This window comes from Morus notabilis, unplaced genomic scaffold (assembly GCF_000414095.1).
Source record: "Morus notabilis unplaced genomic scaffold, ASM41409v2 Scaffold78, whole genome shotgun sequence".
Lineage (NCBI taxonomy): Eukaryota > Viridiplantae > Streptophyta > Magnoliopsida > Rosales > Moraceae > Morus > Morus notabilis.
This window is the reverse complement of record NW_010367622.1, coordinates 2,067,637-2,095,049: the sequence shown is the minus strand read 5'-3', so window position 1 is coordinate 2,095,049 and position 27,413 is coordinate 2,067,637. Positions and strand designations below refer to the sequence as shown.

At 36.7% G+C, this 27,413-nt stretch overlaps 1 protein-coding gene across 1 annotated transcript; it reads right to left on the bottom strand.

Moving 5' to 3' along the window:
- Nucleotides 1-830: 830 nt before the first annotated feature.
- Nucleotides 831-26,899, bottom strand: LOC21410600. The gene is made up of 6 exons (XM_024175444.1): nt 26,616-26,899; nt 26,313-26,486; nt 25,582-25,815; nt 25,248-25,337; nt 1,964-2,083; nt 831-1,009 (listed from the first exon to the last, which is right to left on the bottom strand). The coding sequence occupies exons 1-6, from the start codon at nt 26,799-26,801 to the stop codon at nt 950-952; spliced, it is 864 nt and encodes a 287-aa protein (XP_024031212.1). The 5' UTR covers nt 26,802-26,899; the 3' UTR covers nt 831-949.
- Between the last annotated feature and the right edge of the window lie 514 nt (nt 26,900-27,413).

The following is a 27,413-nucleotide window of genomic DNA, read 5'->3' as shown; positions in this document are numbered from 1 at the left end:
TTTTTTTTTTTTATTTTTAAATTAGACAAGAAAAGAGGGAGTTAAGTGTTGTCATGTGATTTTTATCTATTTTTTTAAACAAAAATCCAAACAAAAAGACCACGTGACTTTATTATTCTCTTTGTCTTTTTTTTCCTACATGTTTTTGAAAGAAATTGCAACAGAAGCGCTTAAGTGAAAATAATTCAAAATTCAGGGTATAAAATGAGAGTTTTTAAAGTTTATGAGGCAAATTGAGAATACCCTAAAGTTTAAGGGTATCAGTGATAATAATGGGTTAATCTCACAATTTGTCTCGAGGTTTACCCTCAATCCCACTTTAGTCACTGACTTTTAAAAGGTCTCATAGTTGATCCTTAAGGTTTTACTTTATTTTAGTTTCGGTCCCTTTGTTAGCTCAAGGACTAACTGAAACAAAATAAAACCTCAAGTCAAACCCTTTGTCTCGGTCGGTACTAAAATTTTCAATTCAACAAAAATAAAAGTTAACAGAAAGATTGAAACTGAAACAAAATATAATCTCAAGGACTGTGTGACGTTTGAAAAGTTAAGGACTAAAATGAAATTAAAAATCAACCTGAAAGACCATTTATGCAATTAACCTATAATAATATGATCCGACTTTTCAAAAACCTGCGCTTGTAGGTGTTCTCTACCCACTGAGAAAGGCCCAAAGAATTCAGCAAAATAACAGATAATAAATAAGCATAAAAAGGATAAGCGAAAAAAAAAACCATAAAAAGAAAAGATGAATTATGAATTGTCAAGTTTGTTCTGACGTAGACTTTTTAAAAAAAAAAAAAAAAAAAAAAAAAAAAAAAAAAGAAAGAAAGAGAAGAAAAGAAAAAAGAAGGAAGATATTAGCTTGGCGCAGTCCAGAACGATTCACGTCCGTATATGATAATAAATTAATAATCTGTACATTGAGTTAAGTCAAAACAGATAAATATCAAGCTAAGTTCTCCGACTGCTTTTGTTTCTTCTTCATTGGCTCCAAAGAATCTCCAACCTGTGAGAAGCAATGTCCATAAGATAACCTTAGATTAATCATCTAAATACTATAACGCATTAACTTCACCATAGATACATACATACATACATATATATGGACAAGATTTCAATGATAACGTTTTCATCATCAGTAGTTACCACTAAATATGAAAATCTGATGACGTGGCATGACACCAATATATATATAATATATATGACAAGATTAACCCAATTTCTGCATTAGTAACATGATTTACAGTATTTGAATGTAGGAGGACAAAGAAACAAATCATCTACAAACTAGATCTCATTTTTTTCCCAACCCATATGGTCTCTTATAAGAATGTTAATTTCATAACACAAGAAAGAATGATTTTGAACATCCTTAGTGAAATAAGGAGAAAAAAATTGTGCACAAGTTTATTCCTCACTATAAGCCAATATCACTACACATGATTAACTATGGCACAGAACTGCTCCTGAAGTGCTGTGTTTTCTTTCTATAAGAAACGAATAAGGTGATGCTATTATAGTGAACCAGACCATTGTAAACTTTGAGAATCTCAACCAAATTTACCATTATATTATCTTTGAAAAGAAATACCGGTAAACACAAATCTAAAAAGTAAAAACTAATGGATGCAGTATGACTCAAGTGTGTAAACATCTTTTAGCTTGTTAGCCTCAATTTTCTCCTTCCTCTCGTTCCACGAAACTTTCCACCAGAGATTTGTGCCAATAACAAGAAGACAATTGGAACATAAAAGAGAACTGACGGTTCTTACTTGTCAATGTAGAATATATGGATTTCAGCAAAAATAAATTAATAAAGGAAGGATATACGGTAACGGGTAACTTTTTGGAAGATTTTGGAAGACTAGAAGAGTCACAAATATCCTGTTTGAGTTTTCTCTTAGGCTACAATCTAAATTAACTTCTTCAGAACCATAAATTAAATACTGATATTTCTTACTGTTCCCGAGAGCTGATCATTAATGTAAGTCATCGACCTCAACACAGCCTCAAGCGTATCTCTAGTAAGCTGAAACTTCACTTCCATTTCTCCTGTAGGAGACTTGGTATAGTCTTGCAGCTGCAAAAATAGTAGTATAAGGTAAAAGATGAATAAAAGAAGAACACAGGAAGTGCTAAGTAAGAAGCATAAATGGGAACGCTCTGTGAGAGGTGAGCATTACTTTGGTTAAAAAGAAATCAAGAGTAAACAGAAAATACTGAGACCAAGATAAACACTCGTGTAAAATGTCTGATAAAATGTTTTCAGCACAACAACGAGACCATATTCAAGCCCGCAACAGTCTTCACCTTAACAAAACCAATCAAAAGTGTAAGACGAGCATAAAAGGGAACACTTGGTGAGCATTACTTGGTGAAAAAAGAAATCAAAAGAGTAAACAGAAAAATACAGAGACCAAGATAAGCACTCGTGTAAAATGTCAGAATTATAAAATGTTTTCAGTACAACAACGAGGCTATATTCAAACCTGCAACAATCTTCACCTTAACAAAACCAATCAAAACTGTAAGACGAGCATAAATGGGAACACTCCGTGAGCCCTTATTATTAAATATATAAAATAGCTTTTTAAAAAATCTTAAAACCTGTAACTAAACAGCCCCAAACATAAAGAAAAAAATCTTGATTGCAGGTTTAAGATTTTTTAAAAAGCTTTCTTATATATTTAATAATAAGGGTAATTTTGTCTTTTCGTGTCTTAAAAAACTTCCCTGAGGTACTAAAAGAAGATTTTTTAAAAGGTTAAGGCACCGACATGAAATTATTAAAAACAAAGGGTACCAAACTCATATTTTGATATAACACAGAGTACCAAAATGAAATTTTTCTTTTTTGTTTATATACTATATTGGGCTGAAATAGATTAAAAGGCACAAAGCCCAAATAAGTGAAATCAGCAAAAAATGAGCCTAAAAACTGGTTTTTCTTAGACAAAACTACTAAATCCAAATGAAACCCCACAGAAAAGGAGTGCTGCTACTACCTGCTGAAATGACCTCTATTTCCACAGCCTGGTAAGTCTTTTTTCTTCTTAAACTAATGTTCTCAGTTAAAAAATAAAAACTATTACTTCTTAATTACAGGATATATGGTTTGTGAAAGTGAAAACATATGAATTTCATAATTTACATATATTTTTTTTAAAAAAAATTGAGGCTTACTCCTTGAAATGCCTCGAGGCTTATGCTTCGCTCACAAAAAGAAAATGCCTCAGTACCACTTCACGCAATTTTAAACCTTGGTGAGGATCAACTCTTCTCTTGTCCAATCCTTACCATTTTACAAAATATTAGTTTCTTTTCTTCCGAATCTGACATGCATTCCATAAATTTTCTATCTATATGTTAGAGAACATAAATTTAAAAAAAAAAAAAAAAAATTAACGCAAACAAAAATATTCACAGAAGCAAAAGGAATAAATGTTATAAACATATAGCAGTCACGTCTAATTGATTATTGTACTAGCATGCTATATTTTTCTTATCTAAAAGTATTATGGGACATAATTATGGCATTCTTTCCAAGTAATTATTGCGTACACTTTCCTCTTTAAAAGGGGATATGTAAACTAAGGGGAAAAAAAATTCAAGTAAGAAAGACGAGGAAAAAAATAAATAGCGCTATTTGAAGGACAATCGAAGTATTACTAGGGGGATAAGATCTTGCTAAGTTAGCAGTACTAGTTGGATTTTCATTTTCTGGTGAATAAAAATCAAGTTTTTTTTATTTTTTGTGGGGGCTATATATAAATTTAGTGCAAAAACATATATATAGATACTTGAGGGGAGGTTAGCCCCCCCCCCCGGCCGTTCATTGGCTTCGTTAATGGTCATGCGCTATTAAACATGTACACATGAAATGACTAAATTTTTTCTTTTTTTCATATTTGAACGCTATACTTGGGGGAGTTTCATTCCATTGATTATTAAAGGCAACATTATGTCGATTCCATTTGAAGGTAAAACACTAGAAATTACATACGATTTGTCACCTTTGTTTAGGTGTGGTCAAGATTCTATTCCCTTGATGTTAAATATTGACACTCATACTTAACCTTTCACAGTGATTCCTAGAACGATTGCTAGAAAGATTGCGGAGCTCTTCATTGGTGACTCCTTCAACAGTAGGCTGATGAAGCTTTGGAATGTAGCAATACTCTCCGTCACTTGGGCTGTTTGGCTAGAGAGGAATATCTGTATTTTTGAGGACTTAGAAGGGGATGTTAATGTAGTGTGGGACAGAATTAAATTTACTGTGGCATTGTGGTTATCTCAAGTAAAGGCTTCAACGCCTTTTCCTTTTCAGATTTACTTAGAGGATGGGAGTTAGTCCTACATTAGTTTTGTGCTTCTAGTTCTCTTTTGTTTGTTTCGCTTTGGTGGACTCCTTGTCCCCTGTTGTGCCTTTTCTTTTTTATCGTTATTAATAATATTCTTCTCGTTTCTTATAAAAAAAAAAAAAAAAAAATACTTAACCTTTCACAGCACATGCAAAAATGCTTCTGTTTATAAATCTGTAAACAACCACATATATACACCAAAAATTTAGGAAGTACATTGGCGTTTAACCTTCCCTTTCTAACGAGCAACGAGATGCTAAATTACACACATACACTAGGTGTTGTTGCAAGAAGAACTGAGAAGAATTAGAATCTAGTATTTTGTTATTTTTTCATTTTGTGCAACTTGAGAGGAGGTTGAGAAGCGGATGCATGGCGTTAGAACTCAGCAACAATAATCATGGCATCCTTTGGCCATGATTGAAGAGTGGTTTTGTAAATGTTGACCATCCAAAATGAAAGACACCACTGGCGAGCGGCGACTTGCAAAGACAGATGGTAGCGCTAGACTTCTGGTGGTGGTAGCAGTTTATTTATTTATTTGGTTTTGGTCCTAAGAAGAGATTGTGAAGAATTTGAAACTAAAAACTTAGTTCTTCTGTGATAACGGGTCTTGGGGAATTGAAATTTGTTGAATATGGGAATTGAGAATTTCAGCCAAGATTTTGACGAGGCTCTGATACCAAACTTGGTGTAGAACAAGATAAGATTTAGAGGGGATAAGAGAAGAAAGGAACTAGAGAAAGATTAAGAATTTGATGAAGAGAAGAGAGTATGAAAGAGTTTTAGAAAGAGAGCAATAATACCTTCATTTTATAAAAAAAAACCCTTTTCATTGATAGAAAATCAATTAAAAGGAAAAGGATGAGATCTCCTTGAAGAAAACAAGAAAGAAAAATAAACCTAGGGAAAAACAATTATCTGAACAAAGAATGCTAGGAGGCGAACTGTACAATTCATAATCAAAGTCTTCCATTTTTTCATAAGAAACAACAAAAATTTTATTAAACAACAAATGCAGAACAAAGAGTATAGAAAAGATTAAAAATGGATGAGAGATCCATCCAAAAGGCAAAAGAAAACTAGAAGAAAAAATTAAAATACAAGATTACATTATGTTGTCAGATACAGTTATAATAAGAATCCGGGTGTAGTGTAGGTGATTTTGTGTGATCCCTTATTTTTAGGGATTCGGTGAACTGCATATTATTTGGTGAGTTGTATATTCTGGTTAGGATATTTTCCTGATTTGTAGCTAGGTTCCTAATTTGGCTCTTAGCCGTATATTATAAATGTGTATACGAGATTATTTTGAATTAATGAAAAATATTCCCATTTACCATTCACGACATGGTGTCAGAGCACTAGGCTCTTTTTTGGTAATTCGTTCTTTTCACCCTTATTGCTACTCACTTATGTCCTTGGTTTTTCAATCTATTCTCGCTAAACCTAGTTTTGTGAGACCTGTCCGTTGTTTCCCTTCATAATCACCCTCAAGTTCGTGATTTGTATACCCAAGAATCATGTCCGAATCATCTGCAGCCAGCAACGCAACAGGGGTTCCTGCAACTTCTCCGACTGAGAGCAACAACAACTCTTCAACAGGGGATTTGCAAAACATTCAGACAGCGTACAGATTGAATGAAAAAACTTATTTGAAGTGGTCCCAATTGGTTTGCGCGTTTTTGAAGGGAAGAGGCAAATTGAGTCATCTACTTGGAACTGGTCCTAAACCGGGGGATCCCAAGTTTGATGCTTGGGATGAACAAGATTCTCTTGTGATGTCCTGGTTGTGGAATTCTATGCAGCCAGAAATCAGTGACACATGTATGTGTCTTGGCACGGCAAAGGAGACATGAGGTGAAGTCGTCTTTAACCGCTGCCCATCTCATAAATACACTGCCAACATGAGATCTTGACTTCAAAAGCCCCATGGAAGCTCACACAAAATTCTTTCCAAATTTCGGTGCCTCAAACAACCTTATTCCAAGAATTTTTGGAAGTGTTGCCTTTGTACATATTCACTCTCAAAACAGGGGAAAACTCGATCCACGTGCTCTCAAGTGTGTTTTCGTTGGTTAGTCATCCACTCAAAAAGGGTACAAATGTTTCCATCCACCAATAAGAAAATTCTTTGTTTCCGCTGATATCACCTTTGTCGAAACTGAGTCATATTTTTTCCATTCCTATCTTTAGGGTGGAAAGAGACTTGTTCCTTCTTGATATTCCTAATCAGTCCGAGTCCACCGAGTCAACTGAGTCTACTGAGTCTACCGAGTCTATTCAGTCGTCCACTGAGTCAATTCCTAGTCAGCTAGTTTTGTTGAGTTAGTACCAGTCGTCAGTCCAACTCCGCCTATGCGTTTGTATAGCCGGTCCCAAGCCCGGGTAAAGGAGGAGTGTTGCGGTAGGTTGACGGCCAGCGTAAAAATAAGTCACTCTCATGGATTTCACTTACATCAAATTTGTTGGGGCGTTCCCTACGTGCGACGCGCTATGCCGGGCCACGGGTATAGTATTAAATAGGCAAGGGGGGTCTTCGCACATTCATGGACGTGTGCGGGGGGAAAAGCGAGCCCATGCGCCATGTCGGGCCCCAGATATGGTGAAAAATATGCAAGGGTGGTCCTTGCACATTCATGGACGTGTGCAAGGGGCAGAGCTAGCCCATGATAGGAAAATTCGTTTAGGTAGTTGGAATGTAGGTTCTATAACCGGTAGATCTATGAAGTTAGTAGATGTTATGGTAAGAAGAAGAATTAACATTTTATAGGAAACAAAGTGGACAGGAGAGAAAGCAAAGGAGATTGGAAATTTAGGACACAAGTTACGGTATACAGGTTGGGAAAGGAATCGCAATGGAGTTGGTATTCTAGTGAACAAAACTATGAAGGATGACGTACTTGAGATTAAACGAATAGGGGATAGAATTAGCATGCTCAAATTGGTACTAGGAAATAAGTTCAGCTATGTAATTAGTGTTTATGCTCCACAAATAGGATTGGATGCGAAAACTAAAGTCAAGTTCTGGGAAGACATGGATGACTTAGTGTGTTGTATAGGCAATGAGGATAGCATTTTCATTGGAGGCGATTTCAATGGGCATGTCAGTAAGGATAGGAAAAACTTCGAAAGGATCCACGGTGGTTTTGGTTTTAGAGCTCGAAACGAAGAAGGAAAATCTATTTTGGAATTTGTGTTGGGACATGATTTTATCATAACAAACACATTTTTCAAGAAAAAAGATTCTCACTTGATCACTTTTAAGAATGAGAGGAACTTGAGCCAGATAAATTATTTTCTCACAAGATATAGAGAATGTTCTCTATGTAAGAATTGTAAAGTAATTCCTAAAGAAGTACTAGCCACCCAACATAGGTTAGTGATCTTAGATGTAAGCATGAAGCTTTACTATAGAAGGACTAAGATAAACCACCTCCCACGAACTCGTTAGTGGCATTTGAAGGGAATAAAGCAATTGGCCTTTAAAGAGAAGTTCTTAGATGAGACTACTTGGTCATATATAGGTGATGTAAATATTATGTGGGATGCCATGGCCAGCTGCATTAGAAAAGTAGCAAATGAGGTACTAAGGGAATCTAGAGGTAAAGGCCCTCTAGAGAAAGAAACCTGGTGGTGGAGTGAGGAAGTTCAAAAGGCTATTAGGACCAAGAGAAATTTATATAGAGATTTACCAAAGCGTAAGGATGTTGAAACTTTTAATAAGTATAAAGAAGCGAAGCAAGAAGCTAAGTGAGTAGTTGGTAAGACTCGTTCTACTTAGATGAGGTATATAGGAAACTTGGGACTATAGAAGGAGAGAATGATATATATAAGCTAGCTAGGATAAGAGAAAGGAAGTTTCGGGACCTAAATCAAGTGAGGTGTGTTAAGAATGATACGGATTAGGTTCTGACAAAAGATAAAGACATTAGGAAAAGGTGGAGGAGTTACTTTGAGAAGCTTTATAATGATGATCATGCGATAGAGTTTGACGATCCTAGGTCACAAGGAGAACCTAATGTGATGTATACAAGAGGAATCAGAGTCTCGGAAGTTAAAACTGCACTACTATTAAATGAAAAAGGAAAAGGCATGTGGGCCAGATGATAATTCCAATATAGGTTTGGCTGGCATTAGCAAATGTTGGAATTGTGTGGCTCACTAAGCTTTTTAATGAGATACTAAAAAAGAAGCATATGCCTGAGGCATGGAGGAAAAGTATTCTTGTCCCCATCTTCAAGAATAAAGGAGATGTGTTGAATTATAACAATTATAGGGGCATAAAGTTAATAAGCCATACTATGAAACTTTGGGAGAGTTATTGAAAGGAGATTAAGGGCCACAACTACCATCTCAGGTAACCAATTTGGCTTCATGCCAGACAGATTAACCATGGAAGCCATTTTTCTTCTTAGGATGCTGATGAAAAGGTACAAAGAAGTCAAGACAGCCATACAAATGGTCTTTATAGCTTTAGAAAAGGCATATGATAGGGTGTTGATAACTCTAGGAATTAGAGTTGTTTTAGGCATTTCTAGGCTTATAGTTGGCTATCCAAAGGCTTAGTTGTTAATTTTCTGCTTTATTTGCTCAACTTTTGGTTCATGTTGTGCACTCTGCTGAGATTTATTTGTGTTGTTTCTGTGATGTTTATGAAGAAAACTTGATCAAGGAAGGGGCTAACTTGTGTCCAAGAGGTGTTGTTTCTGATCTGCAGGTTTTGTAAGGATAAATGTTGTAGCATTTGCTGCAGTAAAAATATGACAGCACACAGATAGTGGATGACATCAGCGCATCTTTGTGAGAGAATTAGGACAAAGTAAACAAAAGGTGGATTTAGTGCTTAGTCAGTTGGACCCAACCTCGAGAAGTGCACGTTATCTTCCTCAAGAGGAGCGCCGCAGCAAGGAGGAAAAAGGAAGCAAAAATAGAAAGAAGAAAAAAATAGAACAGGGTACCGAGAAAGGAAGGCAGTAGAGAGCAAAAAGAAAACCAGAGAGAGAAAGAAAGGAAGGACGAGTACGGGAGGAGACGAATTTGGAGCTGGAAATCTCAAGGAGTGAAGCCACAAGAGGAGACTACCAAGCTTCATCTTGTCTTTACTGCCATTCTCTCCATTTTGGTTTATCTTTCCTCTTCCTCTGTACTCAAATCATGGCTGTTTATTTTGTTGAAATTAACAGAACTATGAGCTAAATTAATTTGGCTGGGATGATAGAGTACCCAAATCTGTAATTTGACGTAGTGTATGCTCACTTTTGCTATATTGATATTAATTAGTTTGTATAATATAATCTCTCTTGTTCATTTTTTGTTTACTGACCGGCCATCATAAGCAAAATATAGTGATTTCAATTTGCTGAAAAGTTGATTGGGATTAGACCAATATTGAACAGTGTGTTGTTTAGCTAAATTTCATAAAGAAATCTAGTTGATTTGCGAGTAGTATATATACACTTGACTCACATAGCCCAATTGCAACCCATGCTTAACATAACCTATCTATTTAGTTTTCTCATAGGAATATGTTGAAATTTGAGTAAAAGAGGCGAAATTATAAATAGATCGGGAGACTCGTGTAAAATTCGTGTTTCAGGTTAACTGACAGCATTGCTGTAACAAAAGTCGTAGCATAAATAGCCTAGGTTGCAGTGAAGGAGAAATTGAGTCCCAGTCTTTAGCATAGATTGATTTTTTACCTTCGATAACTGAGTGTGTATTTATTTACTTCTGTTTACTGTAATTTTTTTAGTCTTTGTAGTTGAATCAAACCATTAAATTTGTTTACATTGCATCTCTTAAATCTTATCAGAAAAAATATTGATAACTTTCTCCGTGTGAACGATACTTTACTCATTCACTTTATTACTTGTTCGGCACGTGCACTTGCGTAGTGAATTTACACCAACAGGTGCTGAGGGAAGTTTTATGATGGGTGCTAAAAAAGAAAGTAGTGCATGTGAGGTATATCAAGGTAATTGAGGACATGTACGATGGGGTGGTCACGAGAGGCTACACGGCAGAGTTCCCCATTCGGATCGGCCTTCATCAAGGATATGCTCTTAGTCCTTATATTTTCACTATCGTAGTAGATGAGCTGACAAGAGAAATCCAAAATAGAGTTCCTTGGTGTATGCTTTTTGCGGACGATATAGTTTTAGTTGATGAATATAGGGAAGGAGTTAACCGCAAGTTAGAAGTGTGGAGACAAACTCTCGAAACGAAGGGATTTAAGTATGACGAAAACTGAATACATGCATTGTAGGTTTAGTAACTCAAGTAATTAGAGTGATGCAATTTCTTTAGATGCTATGGAGATTGAGACTTCTAGGAAATTTAGATACCTTAGGTCTATAGCGCAGTACGAAGGAGATATAGAAGAAGATATTCAACATATGGTTAAGGCATGGTGAGTTAAGTGGAAGAATGCTATGTAAGTTTTATGTGATGGCAACATGCCTATTAAGTTGAAAAGAAAGTTCTATAGGACTGTAATCTGCCCACCTATGTTATATGGTAGTGAATGTTGGGCTGTTAAGAGAATATATATCTAAGATGTGATAGAAATGCGTATACTAAAATAGATGAGTGGCCATACGAGAATGAATCGCATAAGGAATGAAGTTATTCGTAGTAAAGTAGGTGTAACACCAATAGAAGATAAGGTGCACAAAGGCCGCTTGAGGTGGTACGGGTATGTCTAACGTAAACCGCTAAAAGCACCAGTTCGTGATTGGGAGGACATTCTTATACCTAATACTAAGAGAGGGAGGGGTCGACCAAGAATTACGTGAACCAAAGTAGTTAGGAAAGACATTCTAGATCTAAGTCTTTAGAAAAGTTTAATTTCGAACAGAATTGCGTAGAAATCCATATAGCCGACCTCAATTAAGTTGTAGTTAAGGCTTGTTGTTGTTATAGTACCAGTCATTAGTCCATCACCTGATCAGCCTAATCAGCTCAATTCTCAGTCTGAAATAGTGTCAAAAAATGGAAAGCAAGACCTTACTCGACCACTATAGGTTTATTCCAGGAAGCAAAAGGAAATCTCTCAACCTGTGCGTGTTAAATCACCCAAGATAACCTAACCTTTTCGAGCTGCTGAGACCACCATACAACCGCCAAGCCCTGCCAAGACCACCACACAATCACCGGGCCCTAAGGAATCCACAAATGAAATTGTTGAACCAAGTGATTATGGCCTACCAATTGCACTTAAAATGGAACCAGAGCCTGCACAAAACATCCATTATACTTGTTCATGTCCTATAAAAACCTATCCCAGATCCATAGAGCCTTCCTTAGTAAGACACACATAATTTCCATTCCCAGAAACCTATCTGAGGCATTAGGAAATGAGAAATCAGAGAATGCTATGAAAGTGGAGATGGAAGCACTAGAGAAGAAAAAAACTTGGGATTTGGTCAGGTTGCTGAAAGGGAAGAAGTTAGAAGGATGCAGGTGGGTTTTCACCGTCAAATACAAGTCAGATGGTTCCTTGGACAGGTACAAGGCGAGATTGGTTGCCAAAGGCTACTCTCAGACCTATGGAGTAGACTACCTTGAGACATTTTCCCCGGTTGCAAAAATGAACATGGTATGGGTTCTTCTATTATTGATAGCTTATTTTGGATGGAGCTTACAGCATTTTGGTGTCAAAAATGCGTTTTTACATGGTGATCTTGAAGAGGAAATTTACATAGAAGTTCCTCCCGGGTTTGAATCCAAAGAAGGGATGGTGTTCAAGTTGAAAAAGACCATATGGGCTCAAACAGTCACCAAGGGCCTGGTTCGAGAGATTTACGAAAGTGATGACAACCTTGGGATATCGTGTTGGCCTAAGGTTGAATATTCTCATGTTTTGATACTAATGATTCTATTTTGAGTTGTGTATTTAGCATAATTGATATTATAAATCAACTCAAGAAGCATATTGTAGAATACAATGCAAATATATTCAAGTTTGAGAAATGCAAATTGAAGAAGGAATTCAAGGCTTGAAGTGTTAAAATACCAAAGATCAAGAGCAAACAAACAAAATAAAGCAAAACAACTTCTAATGGGTTTTTATATCTCCTTAGTCTTGTATTTGGTTTTGACTTCATACTATCAATGATTAATTCTGGTTTAGACTCATGCACGCACACACTCACATTATTCTTTTAAAAATGAGACTAAACTAAGTGCATAATGACATTTGGCATAAAAGTGCAATTTTGTGAAGGTTTAAGACAAAGTCAGTGTCAACCGGTCAACCTATATCGTCCGGTGACAAAGAAGGCAAAATCCACCGGTCGACCAGTGTTGCCTCAACGGGTCAACCGCTCCGGTCGACCGGTTCTGCTCAACGGATATTTAATAAGATAGTTGAACACCGGAATTTAAAATTTGTCTCAACCGGTCAACCGCTCCGGTCGACCAGTACTGGATAACGGGCAAAAATAAGACCGTTAGACAGTAAGCATAAATAGAGAAATATCATTTTCTCTCTCAGGGTTTTTCTTTTTGACCTTAGAGAATTTATTCAAAGCTCCCAAATTTTCTTAAAATCCAAAAAGGTTTCTCTAAAGTACCAATATAATCATCATCTTCTCTATATCCTTACTTCATTCTCTCACACATACTTGAGCCTACCTTGGATTCTCTTTTGATAGTGTGATTTCATAATCTCCTAGTCATATTAATTGTGTAAAACCATTGTTAGGAGTGTATAACTGAGTGCTTCACTATTAGTAATCCATATTTCGTATTGGGTTTCTTGGTTGGCCGATCTCCGAAGAAAATCAGCTTTGTGTAAGAGGTTAGGCGAAGCCTCAAATAGAAAGATCCGTCATCTTGTAAGAGGAGTGATCGTGCCGGAAAGTCGATCGTATAGTGGAAGAGGTCGAGAGGCGGAATATCTCGGCGACAGTAGATGTAGGCAAATTTATTTGTCAAACCACTCTAAATCTCGTTTGCATCTCTCTTAACCCTATCTCTTTAATTTTCACACTTTAATTTGATAGTTGACATTGATTGATTTAACTCTTGGTGATAAGCTTATTGAACTTGTTACATGATATTAGATTGATTCATCTTGTGCATATCAAGTGTTTGGCTATTGCATTAACTTACATAATTCTCTGCACATTGAATGTTTGATAAAAGTACTGTGTTGAACTAATTGTCTATATTTGTTTTAAAGATGCTGAAAATGATGAATTTTGGATTTTGGTGATGCAAGAAGAGCTAAATCAATTTGAAAGAAGTAATGTATGGGAATTAGTCCCTAGACCTAATACTCAATCCGTGATTGGCACCAAGTGAGTCTTTAAGAATAAGAGAGATGAGCACGGTGTGATTGTGAGAAACAATGCTAGATTAGTGGCCCAAGATTTCAATCAAGAAGATGGAATCGATTATAAAGAAACATTTGCACCGGTTGCTAGATTAGAATCCATTTGAATTTTATTAGCCTGTGCATCCCACAAAAAATTCACTCTTTATCAAATGGATGTTAAAAGTGCTTTTCTTAATGGATACATTGTAGAAGAAGTATATGTATAACAACCACCCGGTTTTCAAAATCACAAGTATTCAGATTATGTTTTTAAATTGAAAAAGACTTTATATGGTTTAAAGCAAGCTCCTAGAGCTTGGTATGATAGACTTAGCAAATTTTTACTCCAAAATAGATTTTCAATCGGAAAAGTGGATACTACACTTTTTACAAAAACCAAGGGCGATGATCTAATTATTGTACAAATCTATGTTGATGATATTATTTTTTGTTCTACTAATGTTTTCCTTTGTGAAGAGTTTTCAAAGGCATGCATAGTGAGTTCGAAATGAGTATGATGGGAGAGCTAAACTACTTCCTTGGTCTTCAAATCAAACAAACAAAGGAATGCATCTTCAACAATCAAGCTAAGTATGTCAAAGATCTACTCAAGAAGTTTTGACTTTGAAGGAATGAAGCCTCTATCTACTCCAATAAGCTCATCTATTAAATTAGACAAGGATAAAAATGATAAGGCCATGGACATAACGAAATATCGAGGTATGATCGGATCCTTACTTTACTTAACCGCAAGTAGACCAGATATTATGTATAGCGTTTGTTTGTGTGCTAGATATCAATCAAATCCTAAGTAGTCACATCTAAATGCGGTAAAAAGAATTTTTAGATATCTTAGTATAACTAAGAATTTAGGATTATGATATCCAAAGGGCACACACATTGACTTATTTAGTTATACGGATGCCGATTGGATAGGCTGCACCATAGATAGGAAGAGCACAAGTGGTACATGCCATTTCTTAGGATTTGCACTAGTCTCTTGGTTTAGCAAAAAGCAAACTCGGTTGCTCTATCAACCGCAGAAGCCGAATATATCTCGGCAGCCAGCTGTTGTGCATGAGTTCTTTGGATGAAGCAAACACTTCTAAACCTAAGATTGAGCTATGATCATGTCCCTATCATGTGTGATAACACTAGTGCGATCAACTTGTCAAAAAATCCGATTTTGCATTCACGCACCAAACACATAGAGATTAGACATCATTTCTTGCGTGATCATGTGCAAAAGGGTAGCATTAATCATCAAATTGCGGATATCCTTACCAAACCTCTAGCTCTTGAAAGATTTGCTTCACTTATAAGAGATTTAGGACTGTTAGATGCTACAGAATTGCACTTGATCACTTAGGAATTAAGTGTTTGATCTATGATTTGATGATTATTATTCTTAAACAAATTGATATTGTCATTTTGTTTGTGTGATGGTATATGAGGAAACATATGCTATATTTAGTTATTGGTTGATTCTGCTTTTTCTATCAAAATCAACTATTTTCTTCACGTTTTCTTTATACATAGGTCGACCGGAGATAGAGACGTTATAATCAACCAGTCGACCGGTTAAGCTTGATCCGGTCAACCGCATCGGGCGACCAGTGGTGCGCGACAAGCACTTTAAATCAGCTCTAAAATTTTTCTCTCATTCATTCTCACTCAAGTTCGCACCCTAGGCGCCAAAAACACACCCAAATCACCACAATCCTTAAAATCATCCAAAATTCATCAAATTTCCTCCACAATCATATTCAAATTTCTCAAGAATCGTCTCTCCTTTTCACATTCTCCTTTCTCTCCACTTTTTCACAAATTTCACTCCCAATCCACTCTAATCCGAAATCACCCACCAAGTGCTCGACGAATTGCTTCAATGGCTTCATGGGCTCAATCTTCACATGGCAAAGGAAAAAATGTGAAAGCTACTTCCTCTGGTCCACGAAAGAAGGTATCAAACGATGAATTCAATACTCATAACTTTAAACTCTTTGAAAAGAAATCTATTATAGAAGGGAGATTTGTGGATTTTAGTGTGTTTAGAGAGCTGACTATTGAAAGATTGATTGAGGTTTTAGGTTGGAAAGCATTTGTGGAAGTTAAGGAAGTAGTCTACCTTAGGTTAGTGAAAGCCTTTTATGCACATATGCAATACACTGTTTGTGACACCAACATCAAAATAACCTGCACTCTTAAGGGACAACGTATAGAACTTGATAGAGAGGTGATCTAAGAAATTTTAGGGATTCTGAATGTTGGGAGATGTGTGCATAATTATGACTCTTGGGCTTATAATGGAGAAACGATGTCAAGGATTATTATGGAAATGATCACAACTCAAGGGAGTAATGAAGATGATAATGAGGCTCTACCCCCAAAGCCAAAAGCCAATGAACTACCCCTTAGGAGTAGAATCCTTCATCACATTGTCTCCAACAATATCACTCCTAGAGGAGGGCATATGGATGAGGTTTCATTCACCGATCTGTATCTTATGTTTTGCCTTCTCCAAGGTATTCGGAAAAATCTTCTCTATGTGATCCTTCATAAGATGGCTGGTAGAAATAATTTAGCTAGGGATCCTAATCTTCCTTATGGCATGGTACTAACAAAGATCTTTCGACATTTCAAAGTAAATCTTGATGACAAAACCGAACTTAGTCCACCCAAATCTGACTACAATAAAACTACAATCAAACTCATGGGTTAGAAGTTTGAAAATAGAAGATGGATTCTCAAGAAAAGGGCCAGAGTTGAGGATGAAGGATGCGAAGAAGATATTAGAAATAGTTCAACTCGGTTCAATGAAGAGGCTTTCAATAACTTCCATGGACGGATTGAGTCTCTATGTGCAAGTCATGAGGAGCTTAGAATGCAACTAAACAATGGCATCCAAAATATCTACTCTTTTGTCGACTCAAGGATTTCCAACCTCCGCAACGATCTTCTCTAACAATTCCAAGCCTATGCAACCAAGCCTATCATTAAGCACAAATTCTCGAACAACTTCGGCATCTCAATTTTCAAGGGCCTCCCCCCTCTTTGATTTCACTGTCTTTTAATGGTTCTTCCATTGTTAATTCTCTTTCTATCATTTAATGTTTACATTTCCTTGATGATTACTGTCACATTTCCTTTCTTCCATTGTCACTTGATGTTATGATTTGATGATTTTTTTTCTTCTTTTTGTTGATGACAAATGGGGGAGATGGAGTGATTGCTATTTGATTCAGCTATTTATTTAGTCTATTGTCACTTGATGTTCCATTGTCACTCTGACTTTGCTTAAAAATAAGGGGGGAGACATGAAAATGTTTATTGAGGTATTTTCTTTAAAGGATTAATAGATTAAGGAGGAGAATATTTTCAAGTTAGTATCAAGTGATTAAATAAGGGGGAGACATACACTTGTAAAGGAGAACATGGTACTGCCTCTATTATCTTAGCAATCAAGTGTTTGTCATCATCAAAAAAGGGGAGATTGTTGGCTCAAGGTTGAATATTCTCATGTTTTGATGATAATAAACACAATTTATTATGTTACTAATTATTCTATTTTGAGTTGTGTATTTAGTATAATTGATATTATAAATCAACTCAAGAATCATATTGCGGAATACAATGCAAATACATTCAAGTTTGAGAAATGCAAATTGAAGAAGGAATTCAAGGCTTGAAGTGTTGAAATACCAAAGATCAAGAGCAAGCAAACAAAATCAAGCAAGACAAATTCTAACAGGTTTTTATATCTCCTTAGCCTTGTATTTAGTTTTGACTTCATACTATCAATGATTAATTCTTGATTAGGCTCATGCACACACTAACATTATTCTTTTAAAAATGAGACTAAACTAAGTGCATAATATCATTTGGCATAAAAGTGCAATTTTGTGAAGGTTTGAGGCAAAGTCAGTGTCAACCGGTCGACTTATATCGTCCGGTGACAGAGAAGGCAAAATCCACCGGTCGACCGGTGTTGCCTCAACCGGTCAACCGCTCCGGTCGACCAGTTCTGCTCAACGGATATTTAATAAGACCGTTGAACAGCGAAATTTAAAATTTGTCTCAACCGATCAACCACTCCGGTCGACCGGTACTGGGTAACGGGCAAAAATAAGACCGTTGGATAGTAAGCTTAAATCGAGAAAAATCATTTTTCTCTCTCAAGGTTTTTCTTTGAGACCTTAGAGAATTTATTCAGAGCTCCCAAATTTCTGAAAATCCAAAAAGGTTTCTCTAAAGTGCCAACATAATCATCATCTTCTCTAAATCCTTACTTCATTCTCTCATACATACTTAAGCGTACCTTGAATTCTCTTTTGATAGTGTGATTTCATCATGTCCTAGTCATTTTAATTGTGTAAAACCATTGTTAGGAGTGTATAACTGAGTGCTTCACTATTAATAATCCATATTTCGTATTGGGTTTCTTAGTTGGTCGATCTTTGTAGAAAATCGATATTGTGTAAGAGGTTAGGCGAAGCCTCGGATAGAAAGATCCACCATCTTGTAAGAGGAGTAATTGTCCTGGAAAGTCGATCGTATAGTGGAAGAAGAGGTCGAGATGCGAAATATCTCGGCGACAGTGGATGTAAACAAATTTATTTGTCGAACCACTCTAAATCTCGTTTGCATCTCTCTTAACCCTATCTCTTTAATTTCCGCACTTTAATTTGATAGTTGACATTGATTGATTTAACTCTTGGTGATAAGCTTATTGAACTTGTTACATGATATTAGATTGATTCATCTTGTTCATATTAAGTGTTTGTGCTATTGCATTAACTTACATAGTTCTCTGCACACCGAATGCTTGATAAAAGTAATTTGTTGAATTAATTGTCTATATTTGTTTTTAATCTTCAAATAATTCTATAAATTCTCGAAAAATATTGAAAACCCAATTCACCCCCCTCTTGGGTAGCCTTACTAGGGACAACATATCGATAGAGTCAAAGAGATCATACTCTGTTGGTGAAGCACTCGAAGTTACGGGGAGTGACGCCATTGTTGGTATATGTAGACGATATTATAGTAATAGGCAATGATTTAGAAGGAATGTAAAGCTTAAAGAAGTGCTTGGAAAAGGAGTTTGACATAAAAGAACTTGAAAAGTTAAAATACTTTCTAGGTATTGAAGTAGCGCATTCAAAACAGGGAATCTTTATATCACAACAAAAGTATGTGTTAGACTTATTAAAGGAGACTGGGATGCTAGGGTGTAAACCAATTGACACACCCATCGAGTTTAACCATGGGTTATGTGATGCTCTAGAAGACACGATGGTGGACAGAAGTTCTTATCAGACACTCGTTGGGAGACTGATTTATTTGGCACATACGAGACCGGACATTACCTTTACTGTGAGTGTTGTTAGTCAATTTATGCATAATCCCAAAGGAATGCATCTCAAGGTTGTATACAGGATCCTACAGTATTTAAAGGGTACTCTTGGGAGAGGAATCTTGTTCAAGAAAGGAGGAAGCATGACACTAGAGACCTACACTGATGCGGATTATGCAGGTTCTTTAGTTGACAGGAGGTCAACTTCGGGTTACTGCACTTTCCAAGGTGGAAATCTTGTAACGTAGAGGAGTAAAAAGCAAAGTGTGGTGGCAAGATCAAGCGCAAAATCCAAGTTCAGGTTAATGGCGCTTGGAATATGTGAACTGCTGTGGTTAAAAATAATTTAGGATGATCTGCCGGTGAAATGGGAAGGTCCAATGAAATTATTTTGTGATAACAAGTCAGCCATAAGCATTGCACATAATCCAGCGCAACATGACCGAAGGAAACATATTGAGGTCGATCGACACTTTAAAAAAGAGAAGTTGGAAAGCAGCTTAATCTGTATTCCATTTGTTTCAACTAAAGATCAATTAGTTGATGTACTTACAAAGGGACTTCCGAGCACTGTTTTCCAGAACACTGTCAGCAAGCTTGGAATGGAAGATATCCATTCACCAACTTGTGGGGGACTATTGTGAGATACAGTTATAATAAGAATCCGGGTGTAGTGTAGGTGATTTTGTGTGATCCCTGATTTTTAGGGATTAGGTGAATTGTATATTATTTGGTGAGTTGTATATTTTTGTTAGGATATTTTCCCAATTTGTAGCTAGGTTCCTGATTTGGCTCTTAGCCGTGTATTAATGTGTACAACAACAACAACTACAACAGCTACAACAACAACAACAACAACAACAGCCATAATCCCAACTTAATTGGGGTCGGCTATATGAATTTCACTTTTTCACACAGCTCTATTCGAAATTAAACTTTCTTGAAGGCCTAGATCTAGAATGTCTTTCCTAACTACTTCGGTCCACGTAATTCTTGGTCTACCCCTCCCTCTCCTAGTATTAGATATAAGAATGTCCTCCCAAGCACAAACTGGTACTTCTAGCAGTCTACGTTGGACATGTTCGTACCACCTCAAGCGACCTTTGCGCACCTTATCTTCTATTGGTGCTACACCTACTTTACTACGAATAACTTCATTCCTTATGCGATCCATTCTCGTATGGCCACTCATCCATCTTAACATACGCATCTCTGCCACAGTCATCTTAGATATATGTTGTTTCTTAATGGCCCAACATTCACTACCATATAACATAGCTGGACAGTCCTATAGAACTTTCCTTTCAACTTAATAGGCATCTTGCCATCACATAAAACTCTCGTAGCATTCTTTCACTTAACCCACCCTACCTTAATCTTATGTTGAATATCATTTTCTATATCTCCTTCGTACTGGACTATAGACCGAAGGTACCTAAACTTCCTTGAAACCCCAATCTCCACACCATCTAAAAAAAATTTATTACTCTGATTACTTGAGTTACTAAACCTACAATGCATATATTCAGTTTTCGTCCTACTTAACTTAAATCCCTTCGCCTCGAGAGTGTCTCCACAGTTCTAACTTACGGTTAACTCATTCCCTATGTTCATCAACAAAAACTATATCGTCCGCAAAAAGCATATACCAAGGAACTCTACTTGAATTTCTCTTGTCAGCTCATCCATCACGATGATGAAAAGATAAGGACTAAGAGCAAATCCTTGATAAAGGCCGATCCGAATGGGGAACTCTACCGTGTAGCCTCCAACAGTTCTCACGCTCGTGACCACCCCATCGTACATGTCATTAATTACCTTGATATACCTCACATGCACTCCTCTCTTTTCTAGCACCCACCATAAAACATCCATCGGCAATCTATGAAGATCATATGTAGGTCAATCTTGGTTTCTCTATACCTTTCCATCAGCATCTTAAGAAAAAAAACGGCTTCTGTGGTTGATCTGCCTAGCATAAAGCCAAATTGGTTACCTGAGATGGTAGTTGTGGCCCTTAATCTCCATTCGATAACTCTCTCCTAAAGTTTCATAGTGTGGCTTATTAACTTTATGCCCCTATAATTGTTACAATTCAACACATCTCCTTTATTCTTGAAGATGGAGACAAGAATACTTTTTCTCCATGCATCAGGCATATGCTTCTTCTTTAATATCTCATTAAAAAGCTTAGTGAGCCACACAATTCCAGCATCTCCTAACGCCATCCAAACCTCTATTGGCCCACATGCCTTCCCTTTTTTCATCTTCTGTAGTGTAGTTTTAACTTCCAAGACTCTGATTCCTCTTGTATACATCACATTAGGTTCTCCTTGTGACCTAGCATTGTCAAACTCTATCGCATGATCATTATTATAAAGCTTCTCAAAGTAACTCCTCCACCTTTCCCTGTCTTTATCTTTTGTCAGAACCTGATCCGTATCATCCTTAACACACCTCACTTGATTTAGGTCCCGACACTTCCTTTCTCTTATCCTAACTAGTTTATATATATCCTTCTCTCATTCCCTAGTCCCAAGTTCACTATATACCTCATCTAAGTAAGTAGAACGAGCCTTACCAACTGCTCGCTTAGCTTCTTTCTTCGCTTCTTTGTACTTATTAAAAGTTTCAACATCTTTACGCTTTGGTAAATCTCTATATGAATCCCTCTTGGTCCTAATAGCCTTTTGAACTTCCTCACTCCACCACCAGGTTTCTTTCCCAAGGGAGCCTTTACCTCTACATTCCTCTAGTACCTCCTTTGCCACTTTTCTAATGCAGCTAGCCATGGCATCCCACATAGTATTTGCATCACCTACATATGACCAAGTAGCCTCATCTAACAACTTCTCTTTAAAGGTCAATTGCTTTATTCCCTTCAATGTGTACACGAGATTATTTTGAATTAATGAAAAATATTCCTATTTACCATTCACGACACATTACAACGTGTGCTTCAACCGGTTATACGAGAAAAAATTTCAATTGCCCCTCTTAACTCAAAATGTCCTCCCACCCTAATATTACCAGATACCCATTTCATAGTACAAGATGGGCACAAGTGGCTCCAAGTGACAACAAATTACAGGTTGGTCCACTAACACCCGATGTAATGACAACTGATCATGAGTTGGCACAACCTTCCCCATTAGATTCCTCCTATAAGTTGAGCTTGACCCGGGCAAGGACACTCCCATCCCCCTGCAGCTCTTCGAGATCACACGCTCAATGCCTAACTCCTTAACAAGAAGGCACCAGAGAATGTATGAGAACGGAAAGTAGAGGAAAAGATGGTCCATTGTCTCCACGCTGCTTTTACCAAACACATACCAACTTGGAGAAACATAGGGTGCGTTTGGAATTCGTTCCAAAACGTTTTTGTTTTTTGTATGAAAATGAAAACGAAAACGTTTTCATTTTCATTTTGGAATCATTTCTGAAAATGCGTTTGGTAGTTTTATTCTGAGATTGATTTCAGTTTTAAAAAAACTGAAATTGTGTTTGGTTGTTTAATTTTAAAAAACATGTAATAATATTTAAAATTAAAATATATTAAATAAATAATAATATTAATATATTATTAGATCAACAAAAATCACAAACTCAGGACCAAACGAACAAACATTTTTCTCCCGCATTTCATCGAAAACTTTCCTTCCATCTCTAATACCCTCAGTTTTCGTATACATATCAACAAGAGAAGTGCCAACACTAACATCCTCCCCAAACCCGGATTTTACGCATTGACAATGCACTTGCCTACTCGCAACTTGATCAAACAAGCACCGACAAACCTTCAATGTACAAGACAGAGCTAACCCATCAACCAGAAAACCGGAGCGGCAAAGCCCGGCAAAGAGATTCAGAGCTTCATGGTTAAAGCCATTACGAGAGTACTCGAAAAGCAAGTTAGTGGATTCCGAAAAGTCTCTCTTAGGACTTTTCTCGAACAGGTGGTGTGCATTACAAGAGCTGCAAAATTTGTTGAAGCTTTTGAACATCTACAGACGACGGACTATAATCTGCCAACATACAAGAGCAAGAAAGAGACTTAAACCTGCAAATTAGATCTCATAACAAAAAAAGCGCCAAAAACTTACTCCCTCCATCTCTGCAAATCAGATCCGTTGCTGCCACCTCCACATCCTAGCTCTAGCGAGCCCAGGCAAATCCCGCTGCCAACTTCATGGCCAAGCTCCGGCGAGCCCAGGGAATCGCGTTGCCACCTCCGCGGCCGTGCTTCTGTGAAAACGGCGTCCTGAGTTCGGGGAAGAGAGAGAAACGTGGGGAGAGGAGAGAGAGAGAGAGATCAGAGAAGAGAGCCAGAGCGAAAGAGAGAGAAAAGGAAAACGGAGAAAATGAAAACAGTCTTAAACCGTTTTCAGATTTTCAGAAAAGGAGAAAAACGTTTTTGTTTTTAATTTTTAGAAAATTTTACACCAAACGCGTTTTGTGGAACCATTTTCATTTTTCATTCTCGAAAACTGTGAAAAATGGAAACAAAAACAGAAACAAACAGGCCCATAAAGAAACAGTTTCCTTTTCTACAAAAGATCGTTCGTATTCAGTTTATGAAGAAATAATAAGCATCAAACACTAAAATTTTCGATGGAATACGGGTTTTCCAAATGAAATTGAAGATTTGAAAATCAAAGGCAACAGGTATTAAAAAAATAAAATAGGACATAATAGAAGCCCGAATGTCGATCTTCCAAATCCTCCAGTCTTGAACCCTTCCCACCTGAGGACACTAAAAGTGATATTTGCTCCAAAATGTCCAAAGCTTCCCTGTCCAATAAATTCCTTGAGAATTTTAAATCCCAAAGACACTCCACCATTGAGCTTTGATTAGAACCAGATAAGGTGTGGATAAAGGGTTCAATATGGCAGGACAACCTATACAAAGCTGGAAGCTTGGCTAAAAAGGATTGCTCATCACGCCAATTGTCTTCCCAAAACTGAATTCTATTCCATGAACCCACTTTCCATCCAAGATGTTGCAAGAAATGGGCAGCAACTGCTAAACAGCCTTCCAAGGACACTGATAGGTCACTCTATTAGCTACACCTGAATCCCTTTTATTCGGTCGTATACCATACTTTCCTTTAATTACCTTTTACCAAAGAGAATCTGCCCGCAAGGGGAATCTCCAGATCCATTTAGCCAGCAGTGCTTCATTTCTTTCAGAACGTTGCCGATTCCCAAATCACCACTGGTCGAACCGAATTCCATGCAATTAGGTGTTCAATATTTTCATTGTCATACCTTCTCGAAAAAATAAAAAATAAAAAAACTCACAACAATGGATAAAAAATAAATAGGGAGTGATGAGAGCAGCAATTGAATCAAAAAGAGTCTCCCTTCTTTGGATAAGAAATATTTCTTCTATCCGCCAATCTTTGACACTTTAACCACCACTAGATCCCAAAAGAGGATAACAGGGGGTTACCACCAAGCAGTAGTCCCAAGTACTTAGAAGGCCAAACACCACATAACAACCCACCAGGTTTGCCAAGCTAGTCAAGGATCATCATCAACATTAATATCAAGGATCACGCTCTTTACTGGATTAACCTTTAGTCTGAAAACGAGACAGAAAACACCTAAACTGGACATTACATTGGAAAAAACTATCTTCGTCAAGAATTCCCAAAAACAGAGTGCCATCTGCAAATTGTAATTGAGAAGTCTAAATGTCGGATCTAGCCACACCAAGAGGTTTAAATAGAGACTACTCCACCACCCTATCCACCAATTAGCATGCTAAGAGTAGTTGTCAACATGTGCCACGGCATGATTAGTTGTCATTAGGTTGGATGTTAGTAGGACCAACTTGTAAATTAGTTCTCACTCTGAGCCGCGTGTGCTAAATTTCCTATCTAGAAATAGCTCATCTTGTATCATAAAATGGATTATGAATTATACAATTTTCCTCCTATATCATTGATCTCCCTTAAACTCTCTCATACTTTCTTCCCTTCATCAAATTTTTAATCTGTCTCCACTTCTTTCTTTCTTCTCTTCTCCCCTCTAAATCTTATCTTGTAGTTCTACATCACTATAAATCTAAATCCTCCTAAGGCATGAGATGGTTTGAAAATTCTCTTACAGAAAATATGCAGCATCATTGGCATCATACCCAACAAAGAAAGAAGAAATGGAACAATTGATGATCGTAAATACTTTTCCCAATTCTACATACCTTAAGTGTTATGACAGCCACTCTCTTAGATTGATCTGAGCTGCAGTTCTCCATGGTCCACGTCATGGACTTGAGACGGGGCAAAATTCCCTGCACATCAGTTGAACCTGTCTATTTTAGTACAGAAACATGTATATTTTCGGGCTAAGAAATAAAAATAAAAGCACTTAGATAACTCCTGATATCCTAGTAAAAGGTTTGAAATACCTTAAGTTACTTCTGATATCTTATCGTCCTAAAAGATTTAGTAACTTGTAACGTAATATAAACTACTTGTTAACAATTATCATAACAAAAGATATCAAGAAACAAACTCAATAAAGCCTCTTTGTACCAGGTTCTCAGAAGGGCCAATATGGCTTTGCGGAGCCATTGGAGCTATTTGCGACACATTATTCTCCGAAATAATTGGAGTAGCTGCCCCGACATCATTCTGATATAATTGAGAAATACGATCATCCTGGCGAGGCCATAGCGCAGCCGTGACACCAGAAGATGGGACAGTTGTAACAGTTGGTGGATCACCCATTTTAACATGATAGGAAACACTGGTCCTCGGCATTGAACGCTGGGGAATATACACATGAAGAATAAAACGAATGAAATGACAATAAAATAAAAATTTTTATCTCTAAAAAAATAAACAAAACAAAAAAGCCATACTATCAACTAGAGTTTAAAATAACCAAAAGGAAAAAAATAAAAAATAAAAAATAAAAAAATAAAAAAAAGGTCTAAAGACGAAAATTAAAAAGAGACAATTTCTTCAAAGTGGAACTGTGGCTTAGAACTGTGGCTTAGCAGCAACAAGTGCTATGTGTTAACAAACTTTAACCAATCACAGGTTCTCATACCGACTCCAAAACTCACAAATTATTAGCATATTTCTTATTGAAAGTACTTATAGAAATTGGCTAGAATCTGTTTACATCTTGATAACATTTTATCTTAGGAATTCCAATTACATCTGTGGGTTGACTTGCACAAGTTTTCACACTATTTCATTATAATACGAACCACAAAACTGAAAAGTCCTAGCAAGGTAAGACAGAATACAAAGCTAACCTGTTCAGTGGACACCTCTTCTTTCCACTGACTCTGATATTTCTGGAACAAAATCAACAGAATTTGCTGAAGATGAAGAGGTAAATCGTGTGGGAACAACTTCAGAATCTCATCACCAGTGAAGTTATTATCATAAGCGCATTTTCTAATAAGCGAGCGAAGGCACGCCAAAACCTGTCCAACACATACAACAAGAGTTTAAAAAAAAATCCCAAACATACAAACAAACGACCCCATCAAAGGAAAATCACATTTCTGAATAATTATTGACGAGAAAATCAAAGGCAGAGAAAGATATGACACTGGGTCGAGGTCGGAGAGAGAAGGAAGATTGAGGAGAGACAGGAAATGGGACTTGTCGTGGTGTCCGCGGAGACCGGTTTTTCTGGTTTGCCAGAGAGTAGAAATCAGTGCGTCGAGAACTTCTTCAGAGTTCACGGCTGAGAGCTTATGTAATTGCAGGTACAGTGTATCTTCTCTGACCTCCATTGTTTTGCTTTTTGACAATAGACGGACCCTTCTCTTCACTGTTTGTGAGGAGTTCTCTTCTGGGTTTTTGTTGTCACGGTTTTTCGTGGGATGTTTCGACTTTCGACCTTGGAAGTTCAGGGGTAGAGATCCCTCTTTGCGACAGTAAAAGGCATAATAATAATAATAATAATAATAATAATAATAATAATAATAATAATAATAATAATAATAAGAGTAATTTGCACCGTTAGTCCTTAATTTTTTAGTTGGTGACATTTTAATTCCATTTCTTTTATTTTAACAAAATAATTCTTGAACTCTCACACCATTGATAATTAAGACGTTTGGTTCATAAATTAGAATCATACAATTAAAATTATTTTTATTTACGTGTATTTTTTATCAATTTATGTTAAGTTTTTAACATAACTCATCACGTGCTAGGCATGTGCTTCAGTATATGAGAGTATATCAATAAAATAATAATAATTTATAAATTTAACAAAAAACCAATCTTTAAAAAAAATTCTAAAAGAAAAAGCTCTTTTTTTTATTGAAACTTTGCCAGCTCCCTCTAGTCGAAGATTGAAACTTTTCCACGATGCCAAAAGTTCTCGGCTTCCTACTTTG